This window comes from Parasteatoda tepidariorum, chromosome 11 (assembly GCF_982258835.1).
Source record: "Parasteatoda tepidariorum strain Cologne lab strain chromosome 11, Ptep-v5.0, whole genome shotgun sequence".
NCBI classification, from domain to species: domain Eukaryota; kingdom Metazoa; phylum Arthropoda; class Arachnida; order Araneae; family Theridiidae; genus Parasteatoda; species Parasteatoda tepidariorum.
Genome location: NC_141765.1, coordinates 77,451,125 through 77,472,872, shown reverse-complemented (window position 1 = coordinate 77,472,872; position 21,748 = coordinate 77,451,125). Strand labels below are relative to the sequence as shown.

The 21,748-nt window shown below is 31.0% G+C and overlaps 1 protein-coding gene across 1 annotated transcript in view; it reads right to left on the bottom strand.

The window, feature by feature from the left end:
- The window catches only part of LOC107452026 (teneurin-a-like), a 301,547-nt gene that overhangs the window by 224,112 nt on the left and 55,687 nt on the right, over nucleotides 1-21,748 (bottom strand). The window contains exon 3 of the mRNA XM_087155352.1: nucleotides 1,676-1,819. Coding sequence (XP_087011478.1) covers nucleotides 1,676-1,814 — 139 coding nt within the window. The 5' untranslated portion in view covers nucleotides 1,815-1,819. The remainder of the gene's footprint in view (nucleotides 1-1,675; nucleotides 1,820-21,748) is intronic.

Here is a 21,748-nt window from a genome sequence, read left to right as displayed (position 1 = left end):
CTGCTCTTGATTTCTTAGATCAGTGTACTAATACATTCAATTAGATTGATTTTCACAAGTAATTAATTATTGAAAATTTAATTTCAATTATTCTTGTACGATAAAAAATTGAGGAAAATTATTACTTTAAAATATTTTTTTTTCCTTTGAAATATTGATTACTTAGGGAGTTTTCAATGTTTTTTGTAGCAGTTTTGATGTTCCTTTAACGATTCGTTCCCTTGACCTGTCTCTCAAGACCTATCCCTAACCTGCCTTAATTGATTTGTTATTTCTGTAAAATAAAAGCTACGTTTAACTCAATTTACAATAATTAATAAAAATAATAAAATAAAATTAAAATATATTGCAATAAAATAAATTTTAAATTATGGAATAAATATAACAAATTTTTATCTGGAAAAATTATTTTACTCTTTGAATACAATTTGATACCTAATTATAAATTAATATTTATGTGACCAAGCAATAAGTAAAATAAACTTTGCTATGAATATTTATGTTACTTTTTAAGGTTAAAACTAATTACTTGTTTTTCCCCAGCAACAATGACTATTGCATGACATGTTCACCGGGATTTAGCACGGCCAAAAATAAAGTTTTTTAAAAATATTATTTAAAAATATACGTCTGAATTAGTGTATTTAATATTCAAAAGAAAATTAAAAGATAAAAATTTTATTAAAAAAATTAATAATGCAAAATAAAGTGAGCTTTATTTATAAAATTTGTGCAAGATTTTTAAGGGTTTTATTTTACGTGCTCAGATGCTAAAAGTTTTAGTAAGGAATTTGAAATGTTTTCCTTGTTGTTACCCTAATACTTGAATGAGCTGGAAAGAGCGTTCACCTTCCAATGAGGTTCGAATCCCAGCAATGGCCGCACCCGGCTTGCACCGACCACAGTATTGACGTAAAATATCCTCAGTGGTAGATGGATCATAGGTTAGAATCCCCTTGCCCTTAGGCTAACCGTGGGGGTTTTTTGTGGGTTTCCTCACCATGTAACGCAAATGCGGGTTAGTTCCCTCAAAAAGTCCTTCACGAAGGCAAATTTCTCCTATTTCTAGATCCAGGAGTTCCCTTGTCTTCTGGATTGGGTTCAAAACTACAAAGTTATGTAGTTGAATATGAATAGTCGTATACCCAAAAAATTGGGTCGGCTGTACAATGACGGTTATAAAAAGGAAAATTATTCTTATTTATTATCTATTATTCTTATTTATTCTTATAAATTATTCTTATTTATTATTGTTATTTGTTATTTATTATTCTTATTTATCATTTATTATTCATATTTATTATTTAGTATTCATATTTATTATTTTTCTTATTTATTCTTAATTATTCTTATTGTTTTTTTTTATTTGGTGATTTTCACAGTTAAAATGTTTAGTTTGTAAAATTCAATTTATGTCAACACGATCAAAGATATTTATTTGAATAAATGAATCGTATAAAGTAGTAACACAAAATCATTATAAAACAAAAATCGTAAAACTCTCCTTTTACAGAATGATTGTTAAGGAAATATTTTAGAATCACTTTGATGCATAAAATTTTTAATTAACTTTCAAAATGAGCTAAATAATTCAATTAACTATAGACTCGAATGTGAATATTTGTTCATATACTAATTTTCTTATACGAGAGATTGTGATTCAAAATATATTTACCTTCTTGATTATTTGATTCTTCATATCTGAAAGTTTGTTTTTCTTCATCATTATCGGAAGAACTGTCATAATCTTTCCATTCATGACTTCTCTGTCGACGAATTTTTGAACTGCGACTCGCTTTACTCACCGGCTCCATTCCACCTGAAACAAAATATTTGACATCATTTTTTCACCTCTTTTTTCCTGAAAATACACTCTTCTTCATTTTACACAGCTCAAGCCAGTTTAAGTTCGTCTATCTATTGCTTAACATTGCAATGCAATACGTTAATATATAAAAATTCTCTCGAATAAAAAGTCATTACATGCATCGCTGAATATAAAAGTATTGCATATAAACTCGTTCAGAACATTTAATTATTAGAAAAACTACAGAGCGTCTAATTATTATAATATAATAATAAATACCTGATATAATAAATATTCTGTTTTTATATAATGCATCGTCTAGTTTAACCGAGTGATACCCGAGCAAGTGCAAACGGGTTTTTGCCGCGTAGAAACAATAAAGCTGTATAGATAATTATGATTCTACATAGAATCTTACTGGGAGTCTAACAATTTGGCCAGTATAGATTTGATTTCGTTTTTCAAACTTCTACTATAATTTTTTTTTTTTTAGGATTAATCTAATGGGTCAAAATAAATTCGTTATGTGATGTCGTTCTAAATCACTAGCATTCATTTTATTAATTTTTAATATATTTTTAACATTAATTTTTTTGGAAAATAGTTCTTTTTACAAGGTTTTCAATGGTTCTATCAATCGCTAAAAAAATTACATTGATTTTTTACAAATTTGCATTTTTTAGAAACATTTTATCGTTTAATATACGAACACGATTTTAGTATCACTAAAAATGGTGGATTTCACTCTGAACCTACGCCGAGAATGTTCTCTACATTACTCCGCATGAACAACATTTTCAGTAACACAAATATTTATAGACAATAAAATTACGGTCATTAATTTAGGACGCTTGAAATAAAATTTGTTTGTAAATTCTCTTAGTACAAAAGAAATATTAAGACGAACGAAGCTGATTGTACATCATATACTGATTTAATACTGAAAAATAAGTGAAAACTTTTCTTTTACGGTTTGTATCAGTAAATGCATTGAAGATTCAAATCTAAACAATCAAGATCATACATTAATGTTTTCGAAAATATGTAATGTTTGATTTGAAAGTTATAAGAATTGTGGCACCAATTAAACTGTATATAATTTGGTGTTGAAAAGACATCAGATTTTTATGAAATTAATTTATAGAGAGTTTTACAAAAACTATTTTGTTTATCATGTAAATATAAATTAATTTTACATTCAAGAGAAAGTATTTTGTGAATTCCTTATTTAAATATTTGGAAAATAATAATTAGTACGCACAGTACGTAATTCTGATATCTGAGCAAGAAAAATGCTGAAACACCGTGTTCTATTACACGAAGTTCCTGGAAAGAATTCTTTTACTATCCAAGGTGAAAATATGTTAGTAAAATTATCGTGGCATTTCTGGTGACAAAATAGTACTGTACCCAATAAAATGATATTCTAAATATTACATTCATTTAGTAATCATTCATTTAATAAAAAAGGTTTACTAAATTATAGTTCTTATTACTACACATTTTAGTAAAAATCACAAAACTGAGAAATAAATTTAACCCACTAAATGGTTTTATACCGTGCTCTAAGTTATCACGATAAAAGCATTCTTCAAATTTTATATCAAATTTTAAAACCATATTTTATTGTTTACCAAAATCATTTAAGAAGCGGTAAAAATTACCGTGCTTTATGGTGTTCCCCTGAAGCCAGAAAAGACATACATTTTTCTGGTACATTTGACCATACTTTTTTTTTCCGTGGTCGTCTATTATTCAGTAACACAAAGGTTTATAGTAGTAATAGGTTATGATACACGTAAGAATCAGTAAAATTATTTTTACTATAATTTACCATATTCTGGTAATTTTGACCATAATATTTTCAGTGTGAATAGTAGTCGTCTGTTTTTCAATTGACATAAAGGGTTATAATATTAGTAGTTTTGATACTCGTACATTGCAGATTAAATTCAACTATACCCTTTAAAATATATATTATTTGCTATTAACGCTATTAACTTGTGCTAGATTCGGTACAAGCTTGAAATAATGTATAAGTTCTCAACATCAAATTCGGATAAGTAAGATTCCACAGTGTAAGTTTTTTTATTCAAATAAATTAATTATAAAATTTTTAATGGACATATTAAGAATTTATACTTTGATTTACATTTATAAATATTTCTATGGATTCACTCTTTTCCGAGTTTTTGATAAATTCTAAACGCCTAATTATAGAATTGTTCATTATTGTTTATTGTAATGTGCTTACTCTATTGGGGACATTTCTTTCTCTGATTGTTTCAAAGTATGCTGAAAATAATTACGGAATCGGGCTCTTCAACCGTTTTCTTTTAAATAGTTTATTATTGTAATACGATTACTCTGCTAAGAACATTTCTTCGTCTGATTGTATCAAAGTATGCTGAAAATAATTACGGATTCGGGCTCTTCAGCCGTTTTCTTTTAAATCGCTTATTATTGTAATACGATTATTCTGCTAAGAACATTTCTTCCTCTGATCGTTTCAAAGTACGCTGAAAATAATTACGAAATCGGGCTCTTCAGCCGTTTTCTTTTAAATCGTTTATTATTGTAATATGATTATTCTGCTAAGAACATTTCTTCCTCTGATCGTTTCAAAGTACGCTGAAAATAATTACGAAATCGGGCTCTTCAGCCGTTTTCTTTTAAATCGTTTATTATTGTAATACGATTATTCTGCTAAGAACATTTCTTCCTCTGATCGTTTCAAAGTACGCTGAAAATAATTACGAAATCGGGTCCTTTAACCGTTTTCTTTAGAATATACTCTTTTTCAAGAAAGAATCAGATATAGAAAATCATTTCTCCAATACTGCGACAATGGAACCACTATATTGACCAAAATCTGTCTTAGTATGCTTTCCTTCACCTGGAGCATTGCTTCTCAACGGGGGTTATACCGCCCCCCCTGCGGGGCGGTAGTAGTATGTCGACGGGCGGTGAACTTGTTTTGGGCTGTAGGGGGACGATGAGCATATTTTGTCATTCAAATTTAATATTAAGACTCCCAAGTAAAATTATAAAATTAAGATAAATTTAATAAAATTAATATTAGAAAAATATTAAATTAATGTTATAAATTTATCCGATTCACCATTTGTACCAGCAATACAGCGAACTCAAGCGACATTTATTCTCCAATTCGAACCAGCGCAGCGCATGAGTCAGTTGTTTTTCCCTCAGACTCATTCAAGTCATTTGGCGAAAATAGAAATGCATGCGCTTTCAGTATGAATGTTTGATTTGAACCATGTTTTTTATGATGGTTTTCGTTCGCTTCCTTTTAGTTTCCCCCCTTAGTATCGATTCGATTTCAATATTTATTTCGCCAGGTACGTCAGCAAATTAGCTCTTTATCGTAAATTATTTATTAATTTTGTGAAATAGTTGATTTTCTTTCATTGCTTGCATTTTGCTGCCTCCAAAAATGTCGACTAGCAAGAAGTGTCGTCAAAACAGTGTCACGTGCTCGAAGTTCGGATTTTTTAAATCGCCGTCGAACTCTCAACTACCTATGTAACTACCTTTAATTTGTAACAATGTTTTATCTAATGAGGCTATGAAACCTTCTTTTTTGAAAAATTCATCCTGACAAACAAAATGAAGATTAGTCATTTTTCACAAAAATCAAGGACAAGTTTCTGAAGACTTACTACGGTCAAGGAAGTTTTAGAAACAGTTTTACAGCCTCTTCCAAAGTAATGAAAAATATCCCATTAAGCAATGATACAGCGTGATGACGAATTGACGAGATGCCTGAAGACGTTTCCTTATGCAAACTTTTGATATCCAACGTAGTTTTCCGTAGTAAGTTCATGAGTCAACCTTGCCAAGTAATGAGGCTTTACTGTTGGTGTTAAGGAAGGAAAAAGTATTCAAGAGATGCTTTGTAAAAGAACTGTAGGTGAATCTATTTTTAATATTGTCTATTTTAAAGAGATTCTTTTTGAGAATATTATGCCAAAAATTCTTGGTCGACATCATGGGTTTATCGCCCTTTGAAAGATATTTAAGCTGCATGATTCATAGACTAGCTGTCTTGCAATATGCTGAGAACAAAATTCGCATTAATGCTCTCAACGATCGATTATTCAGACATTTGTGTAAGAAAAACGATTCAATCGTTTGCACGCTGACATTCCAAAGAAGCATGTCTCAAAAGGTTTTAAAATATTTTTGACGCTGTGTATGAGTTCCTCGAAGACTGAGGTGTAGCTCTGAGAGGCAAATTGCTAAGATAGACGTTGAGAAAAACGGATTTATTTGCAAAACTTGATAGTGTTAATTTGCAACTTCACGACGACTAGCTCAATTTGATCATTACAGAATCAGTTATTTTTATCATTTGAGACTTTTTGTGGAATTTTAGTCGGAATGAGTTGACTGAATTTCCAATCCTATCGATCTTAAAATGAATGGTGAAATTTCCTCTGATGATACAAAAGCCAACTCCTTGAGTCTTTTCACATGAACTTTTCTAACCGTTTTGAAGGTTATCCCTGGAAGTCCCTCAATGGGTTATGAACCCTTTTGTGAAACAGCAGAGGTTCAGATTCAGAGAATCGAACCTTTAAAATGGTTCTCACAGGCTTTAAGGTACCCTGAACTGTTAATTGCCTTCCTATCTTGTCGAACAAAGAATCAGTACTGTGGCGGATCCAAAAAAGAGAAAAGTCTCACTAAAAATATTGAGCCGATCGCTAAGAACCATCCCACTAACATAGTTTTATCGGTCAAATTAGAGTGAAAAATATATTTTGGGGTGTTTTTTTTAATTATCTAATTAAGAATAAATGACAATTTTTAAATCTAGATTTTTTGTTGTATTTTTTTTCATTGCTATATTTATTTTGATTATAACGAATAGACTGTGGTTACCTGCCGGGAGAAAAGAATCAAGTTAACATGCACATAATTTTTTTTTTTGAAAAACAACTCAAACCAATTGTTGTGTGCCTCGGTAACCATCCAGTCCCCAATTATGTGCCTCGACAACCATCCTGTCCACTCCAAAACGAACTAAAGTGAGGTACACCCAGCCGGCTTAACCGGTTGAAAACCCCCCTCATGCTCACTTCTAAACTGACTCGCGTGGAGAGAGGACGCGTTCCTCAAACCTTCTTTACAATTATGCAAATTATTTACAATGTAAGTTTTCATTATATGTGTTTTGTTGTACATTAAATTTTTCCTTAACTTAAACTTTTTCATTCTTCATTTTTATTTGTAATTAACTAGATCAAATAATTTTTAATAACGCAATTTAAAAATATAGCATGTTATTCTTAACTTTAAAGCACACACGTGCTATACCAATTTAATGCTTAAGAAAATGTTGCCTCTTATAATTCAGCACATACCCCTCCGTCCCCTTGCTTAAATAACTGGATTTTCAAAAAGGGGGACGTAGAAATTTTTTCTGCTCCTTAGGGGGAGCGGCTACATTAAAATGGTTGAGAATCTATGACCGAGAGTTTCGAAGGACTCGCTGACTCCGAATGCATATTCTTTTTTTACTTCATTTTACTGAGTAGGAAATATGCAAAAAAAAACTGTATAATAAGGATGATACTTCTCTTTTGTGTGTTAATATGCTAAAGTGAATGACCGAAATCAAGAGAATGTCGACTTTCACCGGTGAATGTCAACAATCACATAGTCGCTTTGGTGAATGTCCGAAATATTTGTTATATCCGATGTGAAATGAATTTAGTCGTTGATATTATTATATTTAGTCGATATTTTAATATCTGCTGAGGCTAGTCTGGGGAAAACATCAGTGTTCGCAGCAGTGGCGTACGCAAGGGAGGGGTTTAGGGGTTTGAACACCCCCCTTGAGCTCAGACAAAATGGCAAAAGTAAGCATTTTAGTAGAAATTATGCGGGTATTATTTTTTAAGACTATATATTTTTATTTGCCTTATGCCTACCTTTTTATCTCACGGTATTTCTCAGAATACTGAAAAAAACATTTACTATAATAGGGTTGTACTTTTGAAACCAAATTCACGTGATACTGTTATGGACTGGTTCCTTTCTATTTTACCAGTCTCGATAGTTTTCGAGACTGGCTGTTATTCGCGAGGTCTTTACGCGATGATTCTGGAATCTTAGGGGGAACGGAGTACAATGTAAGTTTTTCTGTTGTACGGAAATGTGATACTTCCGTTGAAAAAAAAAACGTTTCTAGCATAACAAAATCTGATGAATGTGAAAGTGGCCCTCAAAGTGTTACTTCCCACCCATATGACATTGGACTTTTTTCAGAAGATATTACATGCGAGAATATATTACATTATGTTCTTAAACTTAAAAAAATCAAATCAAAATTTAAGTAAACAGTGTTGTCTAAATAAAAAGTCAAAACTCTCTAGCTGTCTAAATTAGGGAAATAATAGTGCTTTATTACATACTCGAATTTCTTTTAGTAGCTTCAGAAAATTGTGAACACCCCCCTAGAAAAAATTCTGCGTACACTACTGGTTCGCAGTACCAGTTAAATGCATACAGGGCAGTGATCAAAAGAACCATTGATGTATGGCATACCGGGAGAATGTATACTGGACATTTTATTATTAGGCTTAGAATATATTTCGGAGATTTACCAAACAGACTATGTGATAGTCAACATTCACCAGTGAAGGGCAATAACCACCAATTTCGGTCATTCACAGTATGCATCCTAAATTAATGATTCTTTTTTCGAAGGACTGACTCTTATGTGTATCTTATCCTACTGTAATTACAAACTTTAGGGTTACTGAATAACAAACATGTCTACTTTAAACCAAATAATGCAAAAGAACATTGGTGTAACTATATCAAAGAGTTATGAATGGTATTTCACTTTGGTAGAGGAATTTAAGAATTTGGTAAAGGAATTCAAGAAAATTAATGTATATGTTACCGGGAATGACCGAAATCAAAAGAATGTCGGCTTTCACCGGTGAATGCCAACAATCACATAGTCGCTTAGGTGAATGTCCGAAATATTTGTTATATCCGATGTGATATGAATTTATTCGTTGATATTATTATATTTATTCGATATTTTTATATCTGTTGAGGATAGATTAGGAGAAACATCAGTGTTCGGCTAAATGTATACCGGGCAGTGGCACTTAACTTCAAGAAAAAAACATTAGTGTAGGGTATGCAGGGTATTGAACCTTAAAAAAAGTTGATGTAGGGCACTTAACTAAACTTAATTTATATTCATGATTGTCAACATTGATCGGTGGAAGTCAACAACCACCAATTTCGGTCATTCACAGTAATATACACAGTCCAGTCACATTAATGTGACCACCACCTACTTTCGACGTCAACGTGAAATAACCACTCACAGAGTGCAGGTGGCAGCACATTACAGTGCAGTGTATATATTGGATGTCCTAGGGCATCGAAAAGCATTTCAGTCGTTGGCGCAATGCAGAAATGTAGCGATTTATTCGACGTCCAAAAGGGCATGATTATTGGCTTTCGGGCCAAGGGTGGAAGCATTTCGGAAACGACTGATTTTGTGAACTGTTCGCGTGCCGCCGTGATAAAAGTATATCATGCATGGCAAAATGGCACTATACGAAACAAACGGCGTGGCACATGTGGTGCACCTCGGGCCAAAGATGGCAGAGGCAAACGAAGGCTGCGGAAATGCGTTCAGACGAATAGACGTGCAACTGTTGAGCAACTGACCGTCCAGATGAACCAAGGGGCTACCAAAAGTGTATCCTCAACAACTGTTCAGCGAACGTTGCTGCGCATGGGCCTCCGCAGCAGACGCCTGGTTAATGCACCTATGCTGACTGCTGTTCATCGGTGACAAAGGCTGGAATTTGCACGCCAGTACCGCAACTAGACGTCCACAGAGTGGCAACAGGTGGCTTTTTCCGATGAATCAAATTTTATGCTCCATGGGACAGATGGACGTTGGCGTATACGGCGTAAAACGTCTGAAAGCAAACACCCTGCAACAATTGCCGGAAGGCTGCAGGCTGGAAGAGGGAGTGTTATGGTTTGGGGAATGTTTTCCTGGCATTCACTGGGTGCACTCATCATTGTAGAAGGCACGATGGATCAGTATAAGTACATATCTGTCCTTGCGGACCATGTCCACCCCTACATGCAAATGATTTTTCCTCAGAATGATGGCATCTACCACCAGGACAATGCGAGGTGTCATACAGCTCGCAGTGCATGTGTGTGGTTCGAAGAGCACCAGGATGAATTTACCGTACTCCCCTGACCAGCAAACTCACCGGATTTGAACCCAATCGAGAATCTGTGGGACCACCTCGATCGGGTTGTTCGGGCCATAGATCCTCAACAGCGTAATCTAGCGCAGCTGGCCACGGCACTGGAGTCGGCATGGCTCAACATCCCAGTGAACACTTTCAGAAACCTAATTGACTTTCTTCCTGCACGTTTCCGCTCAGCCAAAGGTGGTTATTCTGGCTTTTGACAGGTGGTCACATTAATGTGACTGGACTGTGTATATACTTGTTAACACAATTGCTTTCATTACAAGAATAAAACGGTATGTAATTTTGCAAAAATTATTTTCTTTGAATGGAAAAATATTTGATTGAAAAATGTTTTCAAAAAAGGTATTTTTAAATAAAATAACTCAATTAAAATGAGATTTTATTGTATAGCCCATTCTAATAGTTAAAGAATTCACTAATTTTCAAGCAAACTGAATTAGTATTGGTTACTTTGTTTTTAAATGCAATAATTCTAAAGTAATATTTTTAAGTTCGAATAAATATTGCAACTTTTTCTGAAGTATTTTAAGAAAACATGACTGGTTAACTAATAGTTTGCTTGTATGACAAAAATTTTATAAGCGTCACTCTTTCTAGTAATTAATGTATGCTTCTTTCTATCTCTGCCTAACACATAGCTTTTTCAAGAAGAAAGTATTCACACCTGTTTGATTCATTTTATGCTCTAATGATCTTCATTTAGTCACGTAAAAAATACCATTTAGTTGATACTTATCGATTTTTTTTTTTCCAAATCAATTTAAACTCGATTTGAGTTTTTCACAGCCGATTAATCACTTCTTCCTGGACACTTAGTATCGATTTCATTTAGGCTTCTAAAAATCGATACTGCGACCTAAATTCGCATTAGAAAAAAAAAGATCCTTCTTAGAAAAACAAAGAAACTCATTTTTGTTTTATTAAAAAAAGTAAGTGATGCGTTTTTAAAAGTTTTACCAAAGTCTTTTATCAGTGATACGCTTTAATTACTTAGCATAAATGCATCGACAGATGTAACTTAAAATTATATAAATTCAAAATTATTCCAGTTAAAAGAAACTACCTAATGCATGCCTGGATCTATTTATCTACAATACCTATCCGAATTCGGTGTTGAAAAACTCTAAAAATTGTTCAAATGATTACTTTATTTCTAGTTAATTCTGAATGAACACACGTTAAAGTTAAATGCAATTAACTGATATACTAACCTGCGGCTTTTTAATGAAGAATGTTGTGATATTCAAAACTCCATAAATTTGGGGAATAATTAGTGCGTATTTAAACTATTAAAGTAAATTTCGTGGTGAAATTTTTAAAGGAATGACATGAATGATTGGATCATTATTAGAACGCGAATAATGGTGCAAAATCAAGAAATTGATTGTAGCGACAAAGATCTGTTTCGAATACATGAAGGTTACTTCTTTTCGAATTCAACTGACAAGAAAGTTCTGATTGATAAAAAATATTAATTGTGATGGATTAATTGCCACTTCTTTTCGGATTGATTGGACTGTTCTAAAATGCATATATGTTTTTAGTTGTAGAATAAAGATATTTATGCTCACATAAAATAATTTTGAAATATTTAACTTCTATTAGTTTTAGTTTTGTCATATTAATACTCTGTCTGTGCGACGTTTGATTAACAAACTAATTTGTTTTCAAGAAATAGTGTATCCTAAATTTAGTCTTTAGACTTACATGCAAAATATCTTAATGTATAACAAACATGGTGGTAGTTACTTTACTACACTATCCTTGGTTTTGGTGTAGTAGAACACTTTGTGAAGCCCCACTTTAGTGTAAAGTAGCCATTTTTGGAGTACACACACGCGAACATTTTTTACAGTGGATCTTTACTGTAATATTTAGGCTTTTTCTTTCAAAGTATTAAAATAATTGGTGATTTTCTGAAAGCAATTCTTTTCTGCAAGATATTATTTAAAATAAAAGCACTTAAATTGTGACTTTGCAATAAAAGTTTCAAAAAATAGAGCATAGAAGTAGCTCTTTTCGCTTCAAAATGACTCTTTAAACTTATCAGGTTAAAATTAATTTTTTTTTTAATAATCAGAAGGCAACATTGTTCAATCGTCAACTTGGTGAGATTTCTTAAAGTCGCCAAAATGAGGGCTATTCTAGGCAGGGCTAAAGAGAATAGAAGGGCTAGTTCACTCCGCTCTTAGAGCTGAAGCTACGATTTCCCTCCTCATGACGTCACTGTGTCCACAGATCTCGGAAGATCGCACGCAAAGATATTATGATAACTTTGCATCTTTCTCTTTTTAAAAATAAGTTAGACTTTTTCTGGTTATTAGCTTTCAAACTTTACGTAATTAACACATTATTTCCATTCATAAACATAGTTTAAAAAACTTTCTTGGCCATTATATTAAAAAAATACCATTTTAAACTTACAAAAATATTTTACTAGTTGGCGAAAATGACACTATAAATACTTTATTTTAAAAAGTTTAGTTTTAACTTTAATTATTAAGAAAAATGAAAGCATATATCGACACTTTTTTATCTACATATTCTTTTATAACAATAAGTTGAGTTAAATTTAGAATCCCTGATTTTAAAATATGCCGTTAAAAGCAATTTGTTCATACTTAATCATTAGGAAAAATCAACCTTAAACGCTAATTACTGAAACAAAATAATAATTTAGGTTCATAATGACATTAAAAATTTTACAATTGCTTATAAATATTTAAATTTAAGATCATATAATTTATAGATATTTAAATTCAGGAGAATATAATTTTTAAAAGAATCATAAATATTTAGAATGACTACATTAAAAAAATAAGTTATGAAACTATTAGGAGAATTTCAATTGTACAATATATATTTTATTTATACTTTTTACTTACGTTTTAATTTTCTTTGACTTTATCCATTTTTTAATTTTTTTCACGTGCCTTTCTTTTTGAAGTAACGAGGCGGTTTCTATTTAGATAGATAACGAATTTTTATAAAAGTTCTCAACGATAGAAAAAACGTATTGCTGTTTTATATTAACTGTGTCATTTCGGAATCCATTCTTTACATAGTTGTTCATTTACTTTAGGGAACACGCGGAAAATTATATTTTTTCCTTTTGTTTTTCTATCAGCATTTTTGCAAGTTGCAATAGCGCAAACTGGCATTTCGTTAATAGTTATAAAATTTTGTAAATTCACGGCAAAAACTGAGGAAAGTCATTATAGAAAATAACAATTAAATGTCTTAGAATATGTCACAAAAAGAAGTGCTCCAATATTGGTTAGAGCTAGTAAGGCCGAACGCTCTGCTCTTGAAGTAAAAGTGCGAGCTTAGCGCCAAAGTGACGTCATTAGAGAAAATCGGAGGATTGGCGAGGCGAGAGTTTCTTCAAAGGAGTGAACCAGCCCTCTTCAGTCCTGTATTCTAGGATTTTACCTGAAACATCATACATAACTACTTGATATAGTTACACCATTGTTCTTTTGCATTACTTGGTTTAAAGTAGCCATGTTTGCTATTCAGTGACACTAAAATTTATAATTACAGTAAGATTAGATACGCATAAGAGTCAGTCCTTCGAAAAAATAATCATTAATTAAGGATGCATACTGTGAACGATCGAAATTGGTAGTTGTTAACTTCCACCGGTAAGTGTCCGAAATATATACTAGGTCTAGTTAATTTCCATGTATGCAGTTGCCCGGTATGCTCTACATCAATTTTTTTAAGGCCACTGCCCAGTATGCATTTAACCGGTACCCCAAACAATCGTCCTTTGGATGTTAATACCATTTATTTGAAAATGAATAAAATATAAATAAATATTAATTAGAAAACAAGGGAAAAGATATTTCCTCTTTCGAATAACAGAGCTGCATTGAACTGCTTTGTTAAAAGAAACTTTTAACTAAACACTTTTAATTATTAAATTTGTAAGTAATTCCAACTTATTAATTTTTCATGGGAGCTACTTTATGACGATTCCCGTTAATTTGAACCTATTCACAATATCTCATGAAGCAAGATACGTAAATTAAACGTAAATGTTTGGGAAATGTCAGTACGCTTTAAGTTCTACGAAATACAGACAGAATGATATCACCATTGAGACATTTGATGGTTTGGTTACATTAAAATTTTCCATAATATGAACGGAATGGCCCTTTGGTAAGATTGCTTTTGTTTATTTTACGAACGATTGACGAAAGAATATTTACTATATAGATTTAGTAATACTGATTCCGTGTATTTTACGTATTATTGACGAAGCAAATTTGCCATTTAAATTTCGGTTTGAATTTATTTACGTATTTTCTGTTTTTTGGATGACCACTTTTTTCTATAATTTGATGTTTCAACTTACGTACATTTTGACGTAAATAATATGTAAAAATTACGTACACATTCTTACCTAGAAAAAAGTGGTTGGTAAAAATTGTTAAACGGAACAAATTTGTTTATATGGAATTTTACGTAAATTTTTCAACTTTAGGCTAACCATTATTTACTATAATTGGACGTTTCATCTAACACAAATTTTTATGCATTGATGACGTAAATATTATGTAAAAATAACACACGCATTGTTACCTAGTAAAAAGTGGTTGGTAAAATAATCGTAAAAGAAATGAATTTATTAAAGTAAAACAGATTTTACGTTTTTTAGATACCCATTATTTGCTATAATTGGACGTATCATCTAACACAAATTTTGATGTATTGTTGACGTAAATATTATGAAAAAATAATGCACTCTTTCTTACCAAGTAAAAAGTGGTTTGTAAAATAATCGGAAAAAAATTACATTTATTAACGTAAAACAAATTTTACGTTTTTCTGATAACCACTATTTGCTATAATTGGACGTTTCATCTAACACAAATTTTGATGTATTGTTGACGTAAATATTATGTAAAAATAACGCACTCATTCTTTCCTAGTAAAAAGTGGTTGGTTAAATAATCGTAAAAGAAATGAATTTATTAACGTAAAACAAATTTTACGTTTTTTAGATAACCAATATTTGCTATAATTGGACGTTTCATCTAACAAAAATCTTTATGTATTGTTGACGTAAATATCATGTAAAAATAACGCACTCATTCTTACCTAGTGAAAAGTGGTTGGAAAAATAATCGTCAAAGGAATGAATATATTAACGTAAAACAAATTTTACGTTTTGCAGATAACCATTATTTGCTATAATTGGACGTATCATCTAACACAAATTTTGATGTATTGTTGGCGTAAATATTATGTAAAAATAACGCACTCATTCTTACCCAGTAAAAAGTGGTTGGTAAAATAATCGTAAAAGAAATGAATTTATAAACGAAGAACAAATTTTACGTTTTTTGGATAACCATTATTTGCTATAATTGGACGTTTCATCTAACACAAATTTTTATGTATTGTTGACGTAAATATTATGAAAAAATAACGCACTCATTCTTACCTAGTAAAAGGTGGTTGGTAATATAATCGTAGAAGAAATGACTTTAATAACGTAAAACAAATTCTACGTTTTTTAGATAATCATTGTTTGCTATAATTGGACGTTTCATCCCCTAGGAAAATTTGCCATAGAGAAGCCTATGGTAATCTATGGCTACCATAGAAATTTGTATGGCAAGATACCATACGCCTATGGTTACCATAGAGATTTGTATGGCTCAACCCCATAAGCCTATGGCTACCATAGAAATTTGTATGGCAAGATACCATACGCCTATGGTTACCATAGAAATTTGTATGGCAAAACCCCATAAGCCTATGGCTACCATAGAAATTTGTATGGCAAGATACCATAGGCCAATGGTAACCATAGAGACATGTATGGCATTTATATGGCACGTCTCCATTCTCCTATGGCAACCATAAAAATTTGTATGGCAGTATACCATTGGCCAATGGTAACCATAAAGATTTGTATGGCAGTATACCATAGGCCAATGGTAAACATAGAGACATGTATGGCATTTATATGGCACGTCACCATTGGCCTATGTCAACCATAGAAATTTGTATGGCAGTATACCATAGGCCAATGGTAAGCATTAAGATTTGTATGGCAGTATACCATAGGGAAAAGCTGATCTAGATCCCCACCAACGAAACAACATCTCCTATGGAGTCCTCAAAAATATCTTCCAAAAGAAAGATATATCCATGTTTTCACCCCGAAGTTAATTAAGTTCAACATGCTATCCCACAAGGCACTCTTGGTGAGTCTTTTTTGGCCTCCGGGTGGCCAATTTTTCCATTTTTGATTGTTTGAAATCCGACGTTCTATTTATTTAGGCTTAGAGTATCAGATCGCCTTATTAACGTGTCATCCACTACTAATGGAATCTTTCGCTAAATTTTGCTACTTATTTTAATATTTTTTCGATCTCATTCTTGGTCTAAAACATTTTATTGCAAACGCATATGCGATTATCTATCTGAATTTATTAGGTTTTTAATTTCCGGCTGTCTGGTACTTTTATTATCGGTATCTTTTCAAAATATGTCGCGATTGGGTATAGGTTTTCGCTATGTTAAATTTTGCTATTTGTTAACGCTGATTTTGTACACTTTAATTAATATCTTGCAATTTATATTTTTATCTAAAATTTTTATATTTCTTTTTCCCAACTGTTTCTGATTAAAGGACATCTTTCTTTTTATCCCCTCCCTCTGATTTTATATAAATTTTTAAAGTCGCATCACTTTTCCATTATTGATGGTGTTCTATTCCCCATAGCAATTTGTAAACAATCTTCATGATGAAAAACGCAGTAAGTTCTTATCATCAAGCCAGATCCATCATTTCTTTAATAATTAAAATTTTTTAATTCTTTTAACTTGTTCCGCGACAATTTCATTTTATTGCTGTCATATATCAATATCAAAGTCAGTGTTTACATTCTCATTAGATTTTGATTTTAATTCCACTTAGGTTCTTGCAATGCTTTTTTACATTTTCTTACATATGTTAGGGCTTGATATTTTTATTTTGTGTTTAATTTATGCTTGCCATTAAATTGTTTTTTATCATGCCTCTGCGTTTTACTATCTTACAACTAATATTTCTTAAGTATCCACATATACTTTACAATGTTCTGTTACATATTTATATATAGCTTAGGGTCATCACTTAACTAGATTTGCTGGATTAGTGGTTGACAATTATTTTGCTTCAGTATCATCAACGGGACAGTCCCTGGCCATATCATCTGCTGCTGTTACCAAAAATGCTTTTAGCAATTTATCCTTTCCTTAAGTTTACAACTTTTTCGTCATAGCGATTCCCTATACCCAATTAATTTTTATTTACTATCCCTCACCAAGTGTCAATAGCAATTATTAATTTTACCAATTTTAATCATGTCTTAAACATGTTTTGTATTTACCAATGTTTCTATATTGCGTTCTCTTTTCTAACTGTGTATAACACAACTATACATAAATTTTCTGAGTTTTATATCCCTCACTAGTAGGGGATCAACTAATTTAGCCTGTTTTCTATTCTTAGCTTTTCATAGTCTAATACCATCTCTTTTTTATAGATAAAATTTTGTTCACATGCCACCACTGGTTGCATCGTTACATATTCGGCTTTTGAACCGTTTGGTCTATTTTAAACTAATTTCACTTCGACCACGAGCCCCACTCTTTATCTTTTGAGTTTCCATAGTATTTTATTGTTTTAGTAGTCTGTTTAATTTTAAGTTTAGCATCACATATCAAAATTTAAAAAATTTTCATACTCGCTCCGGCCATTATTTAAATTCTCTTTCTTTTAAGTTCCTCTAATATCTGACACTTATCTAACTAATTATGATGCCAATCAATCAAATTAACGTTTTTTATACTGGCTCCGACCTCCAGACCCATTTTCTATTTTCTTGTTTTTTACAGTTTTAACAAATATTGGTTTCCTGTACTTAATATGTTTTGTTCCTAATCAACATAACCAATATTTTCCCCTCTCACTTTGACCACCGGAGCCATTTTCTAACGGTTAGTATTAACCGTTCAAAATTTATTTAAATAAGAACAGCATTCAGAAAGGATTCCGCAAGTGAAACAGGGGAAGTTTATCAAAGAAATTTAAAGAAAAAAAAGCTTTTATTCTACAATTATTTAGTTTTGCATTTTTATTATCCATTGCGAAAGATTCTTGTAAGTAACTACTTTTTGATGTATGGTAAAATATCAACGAGAAATGTTGCCATAGCTGTATGGAAAAGGTGTACCATAGCCTATGGAAAAATATTTCTTCATAAGTTGTAGCACATCTTAGTTTTATGGCAAAAATTTGCCATATAAAAAAATGCCATAGGATATTCCTATGGCGTTTTGCCTATGGCGAAATTTTGCCATACACATTTGCAATATACGTATGGCAAAAATTTGCCATATAAAAATGCCATAGGATATTCCTATGGGGTTTTGCCTGTGGCAAAATTTCGCCATACACTTTTGCCATATACGCATGGCAAAATTTTGCCATACATGTATGGCAAAAATTAGCCATAGGATATTCCTATGGCATTTTTTTATGGCAAACCTATGGCAAATTTTTCTAAAGGATCTAACACAAATTTTGATGTATTAATGACGTAAATATTATGCAAAAATAACGCACTCATTCTTACCAAGGAAAAAAAGGTTTGTAAAATAATCGGAAAAAAAATGAATTTATTAACGTAAAACAAATTTTATGTTTTTTAGATAACCATTATTTGCTATAATTGGCCTATCATCTAACACAAATTTTGATGTATTGTTGACGTAAATATTATGTAAAAATAACGCACTCATTCTTACCTAGTAAGAAGTGAAGGGTAAAATAATCGTAAAAGAAATGAATTTATTAACGTGAAACAAATTTTGTGTTTTTTAGATAACCAATATTTGCTATAATTGGGCGTTTCATCTAACACAGATTTTGATGTATTGATGTCGTAAATATTATGTAAAAAAAACGCACTCATTCTTACCTAGTAAAAAGTGGTAGGTAAAATAATCGCAAAAGAAATGAATTTATTAACATAAAACAAATTTCACGTTTTTTAGATAACCATTATTTGCTATAATTGGACGTTTCATATAACACAAATTTTGATGTATTGTTGACGTTAATGTTATGTAAAAATAACGCACTCATTCTTACCTAGTAAAAAGTGGTTGGTTAAATAATGGTAAAAGAAATGAATTAATTAACGTAAAACAAATTTTCCGTTTTTTAGCTAACCATTATTTGCTATAATTGGACGTTTCATCCAACACAAATTTTGATGTATTGATGTCGTAAATATTATGAAAAAATAACGCTTTCATTCTTACCTAGTAAAAAGTGGTTCGTAAAATAATCGTCAAAGAAATGTATTTATTAACGTAAAACGAATTTTACGTTTTTTAAGATAACCATTATTTGCTTTAACTGGACGTTTCATTTAACTCAAATTTTTATGTATTGTTGACGTAAATATTATCTAAAAATAACGCACTCATTCTTACCTAGTAAAAAGAGGTTGGAAAAATAATTTTCAAAGGAATGAATATATTAACGTAAAACAAATTTTACGTTTTTTAGATAACCATTACTTGCTATAATTGGACGTTTCATCTAACACAAATTTTGATGTATTGTTGACGTAATTATTACGTAAAAATAACACACTCATTCTTACCTTGTAAAAAGTGGTTGGTAAAATAATCGTAAAAAAAATGAATTTATTAACGTAAAACAAATTTTACGTTTTTTAGATAGCCATTATTTGCTATAATTGGCCTATCATCTAACACAAATTTTTAAGTATTGTTGACGTAAATATTATGTAAAAATAGCGCACTCATTCTTTCCTAGGAAAAAGTGGTTGGTAAAATAATCGTAAAAGAAGTGATCTTATTAAAGTAAAACAAATTTTACGTTTTTTAGATAGCCATTGTTTGTTATAATTGGAAGTTTCATCTAACACAAATTTTGATGCATTGTTGACGTAAATATTATGTAAAAACAACGCACTCATTCTTACCTAGTAAAAAGTGGTTGGTAAAATAATCGTAAAAGAAATGAATTTATTAACGTAAAACAAATATAACGTTTTTTAGATTACCATAATTTGCTATAATTGGACGTTTCATCTAACACAAATTTTAATGTATCGTTATCGAAAATATTATGAAAAAATAACGCACTCATTCCTTCATAGCAAAAAGTGGCTGGTAAAGTAATCGTAAAAAAATGAATTTGCAAATTTTACGTCTTTTGATAACCATTATTTGCTATAATTGACCTGTCATCTAACACAAATTTCGATGTATTTTTGACGTAAATATTATGTAAAAATAACGCACTCATTCTTACCTAGGAAAAAGTGGTTGGTAAAATAATCGTAAAAAAAATTAATTTATTAACGTAAAGCAAATTTTACGTTTTTTAGATAATCGTTGTTTGCTATAATTGGACGTTTCATCTAACACAAATTTTTAAGTATTGTTGACGTAAATATTATGTAAAAATAACGCACTCATTCTTTCCTAGGAAAAAGTGGTTGGTAAAATAATCGTAAAAGAAGTGATCTTATTAAAGTAAAACAAATTTTACGTTTTTTAGATAGCCATTGTTTGTTATAATTGGAAGTTTCATCTAACACAAATTTTGATGCATTGTTGACGTAAATATTATGTAAAAACAACGCACTCATTCTTACCTAGTAAAAAGTGGTTGGTAAAATAATCGTAAAAGAAATGAATTTATTAACGTAAAACAAATATAACGTTTTTTAGATTACCATAATTTGCTATAATTGGACGTTTCATCTAACACAAATTTTAATGTATCGTTATCGAAAATATTATGAAAAAATAACGCACTCATTCCTTCATAGCAAAAAGTGGCTGGTAAAGTAATCGTAAAAAAATGAATTTGCAAATTTTACGTCTTTTGATAACCATTATTTGCTATAATTGGCCTGTCATCTAACACAAATTTCGATGTATTTTTGACGTAAATATTATGTAAAAATAACGCACTCATTCTTACCTAGGAAAAAGTGGTTGGTAAAATAATCGTAAAAAAAATTAATTTATTAACGTAAAGCAAATTTTACGTTTTTTAGATAATCGTTGTTTGCTATAATTGGACGTTTCATCTAACACAAATTTTGATGTATTGTTGACGCAAATATTATGTAAAAACAACGCACTCATTCTTACCTAGTAAAAAGTGGTTGGTAAAATAATCGTAAAAGAAATGAATTTATTAACGTAAAACAAATTTTACTTTTTTTAGCTAACCATTATTTGCTATAATTGGACGTTTCATCCAACACAGATTTTGATGTATTGATGTCGTAAATATTATGTAAAAAAAAACGCACTCATTCTTACCTAGTAAAAAGTGGTAGGTAAAGTAATCGTAAAAAAATGAATTTATTAACGTAAAACAAATTTTATGTCTTTTGATAACCATTATTTGCTATAATTGGACCTTTCATCTAACACAAATTTTGATGTATTGTTGACGTAAATATTATGTAAAAATAACCCACTCATTCTTGTCGCACAACAACCGCAAAAAGTCTTTCCCGCATTAGATAAAATGACTTGACAAAACACATCTCAAACACAACTCCTGACGAAAAGCTCACAAAATTCCTCT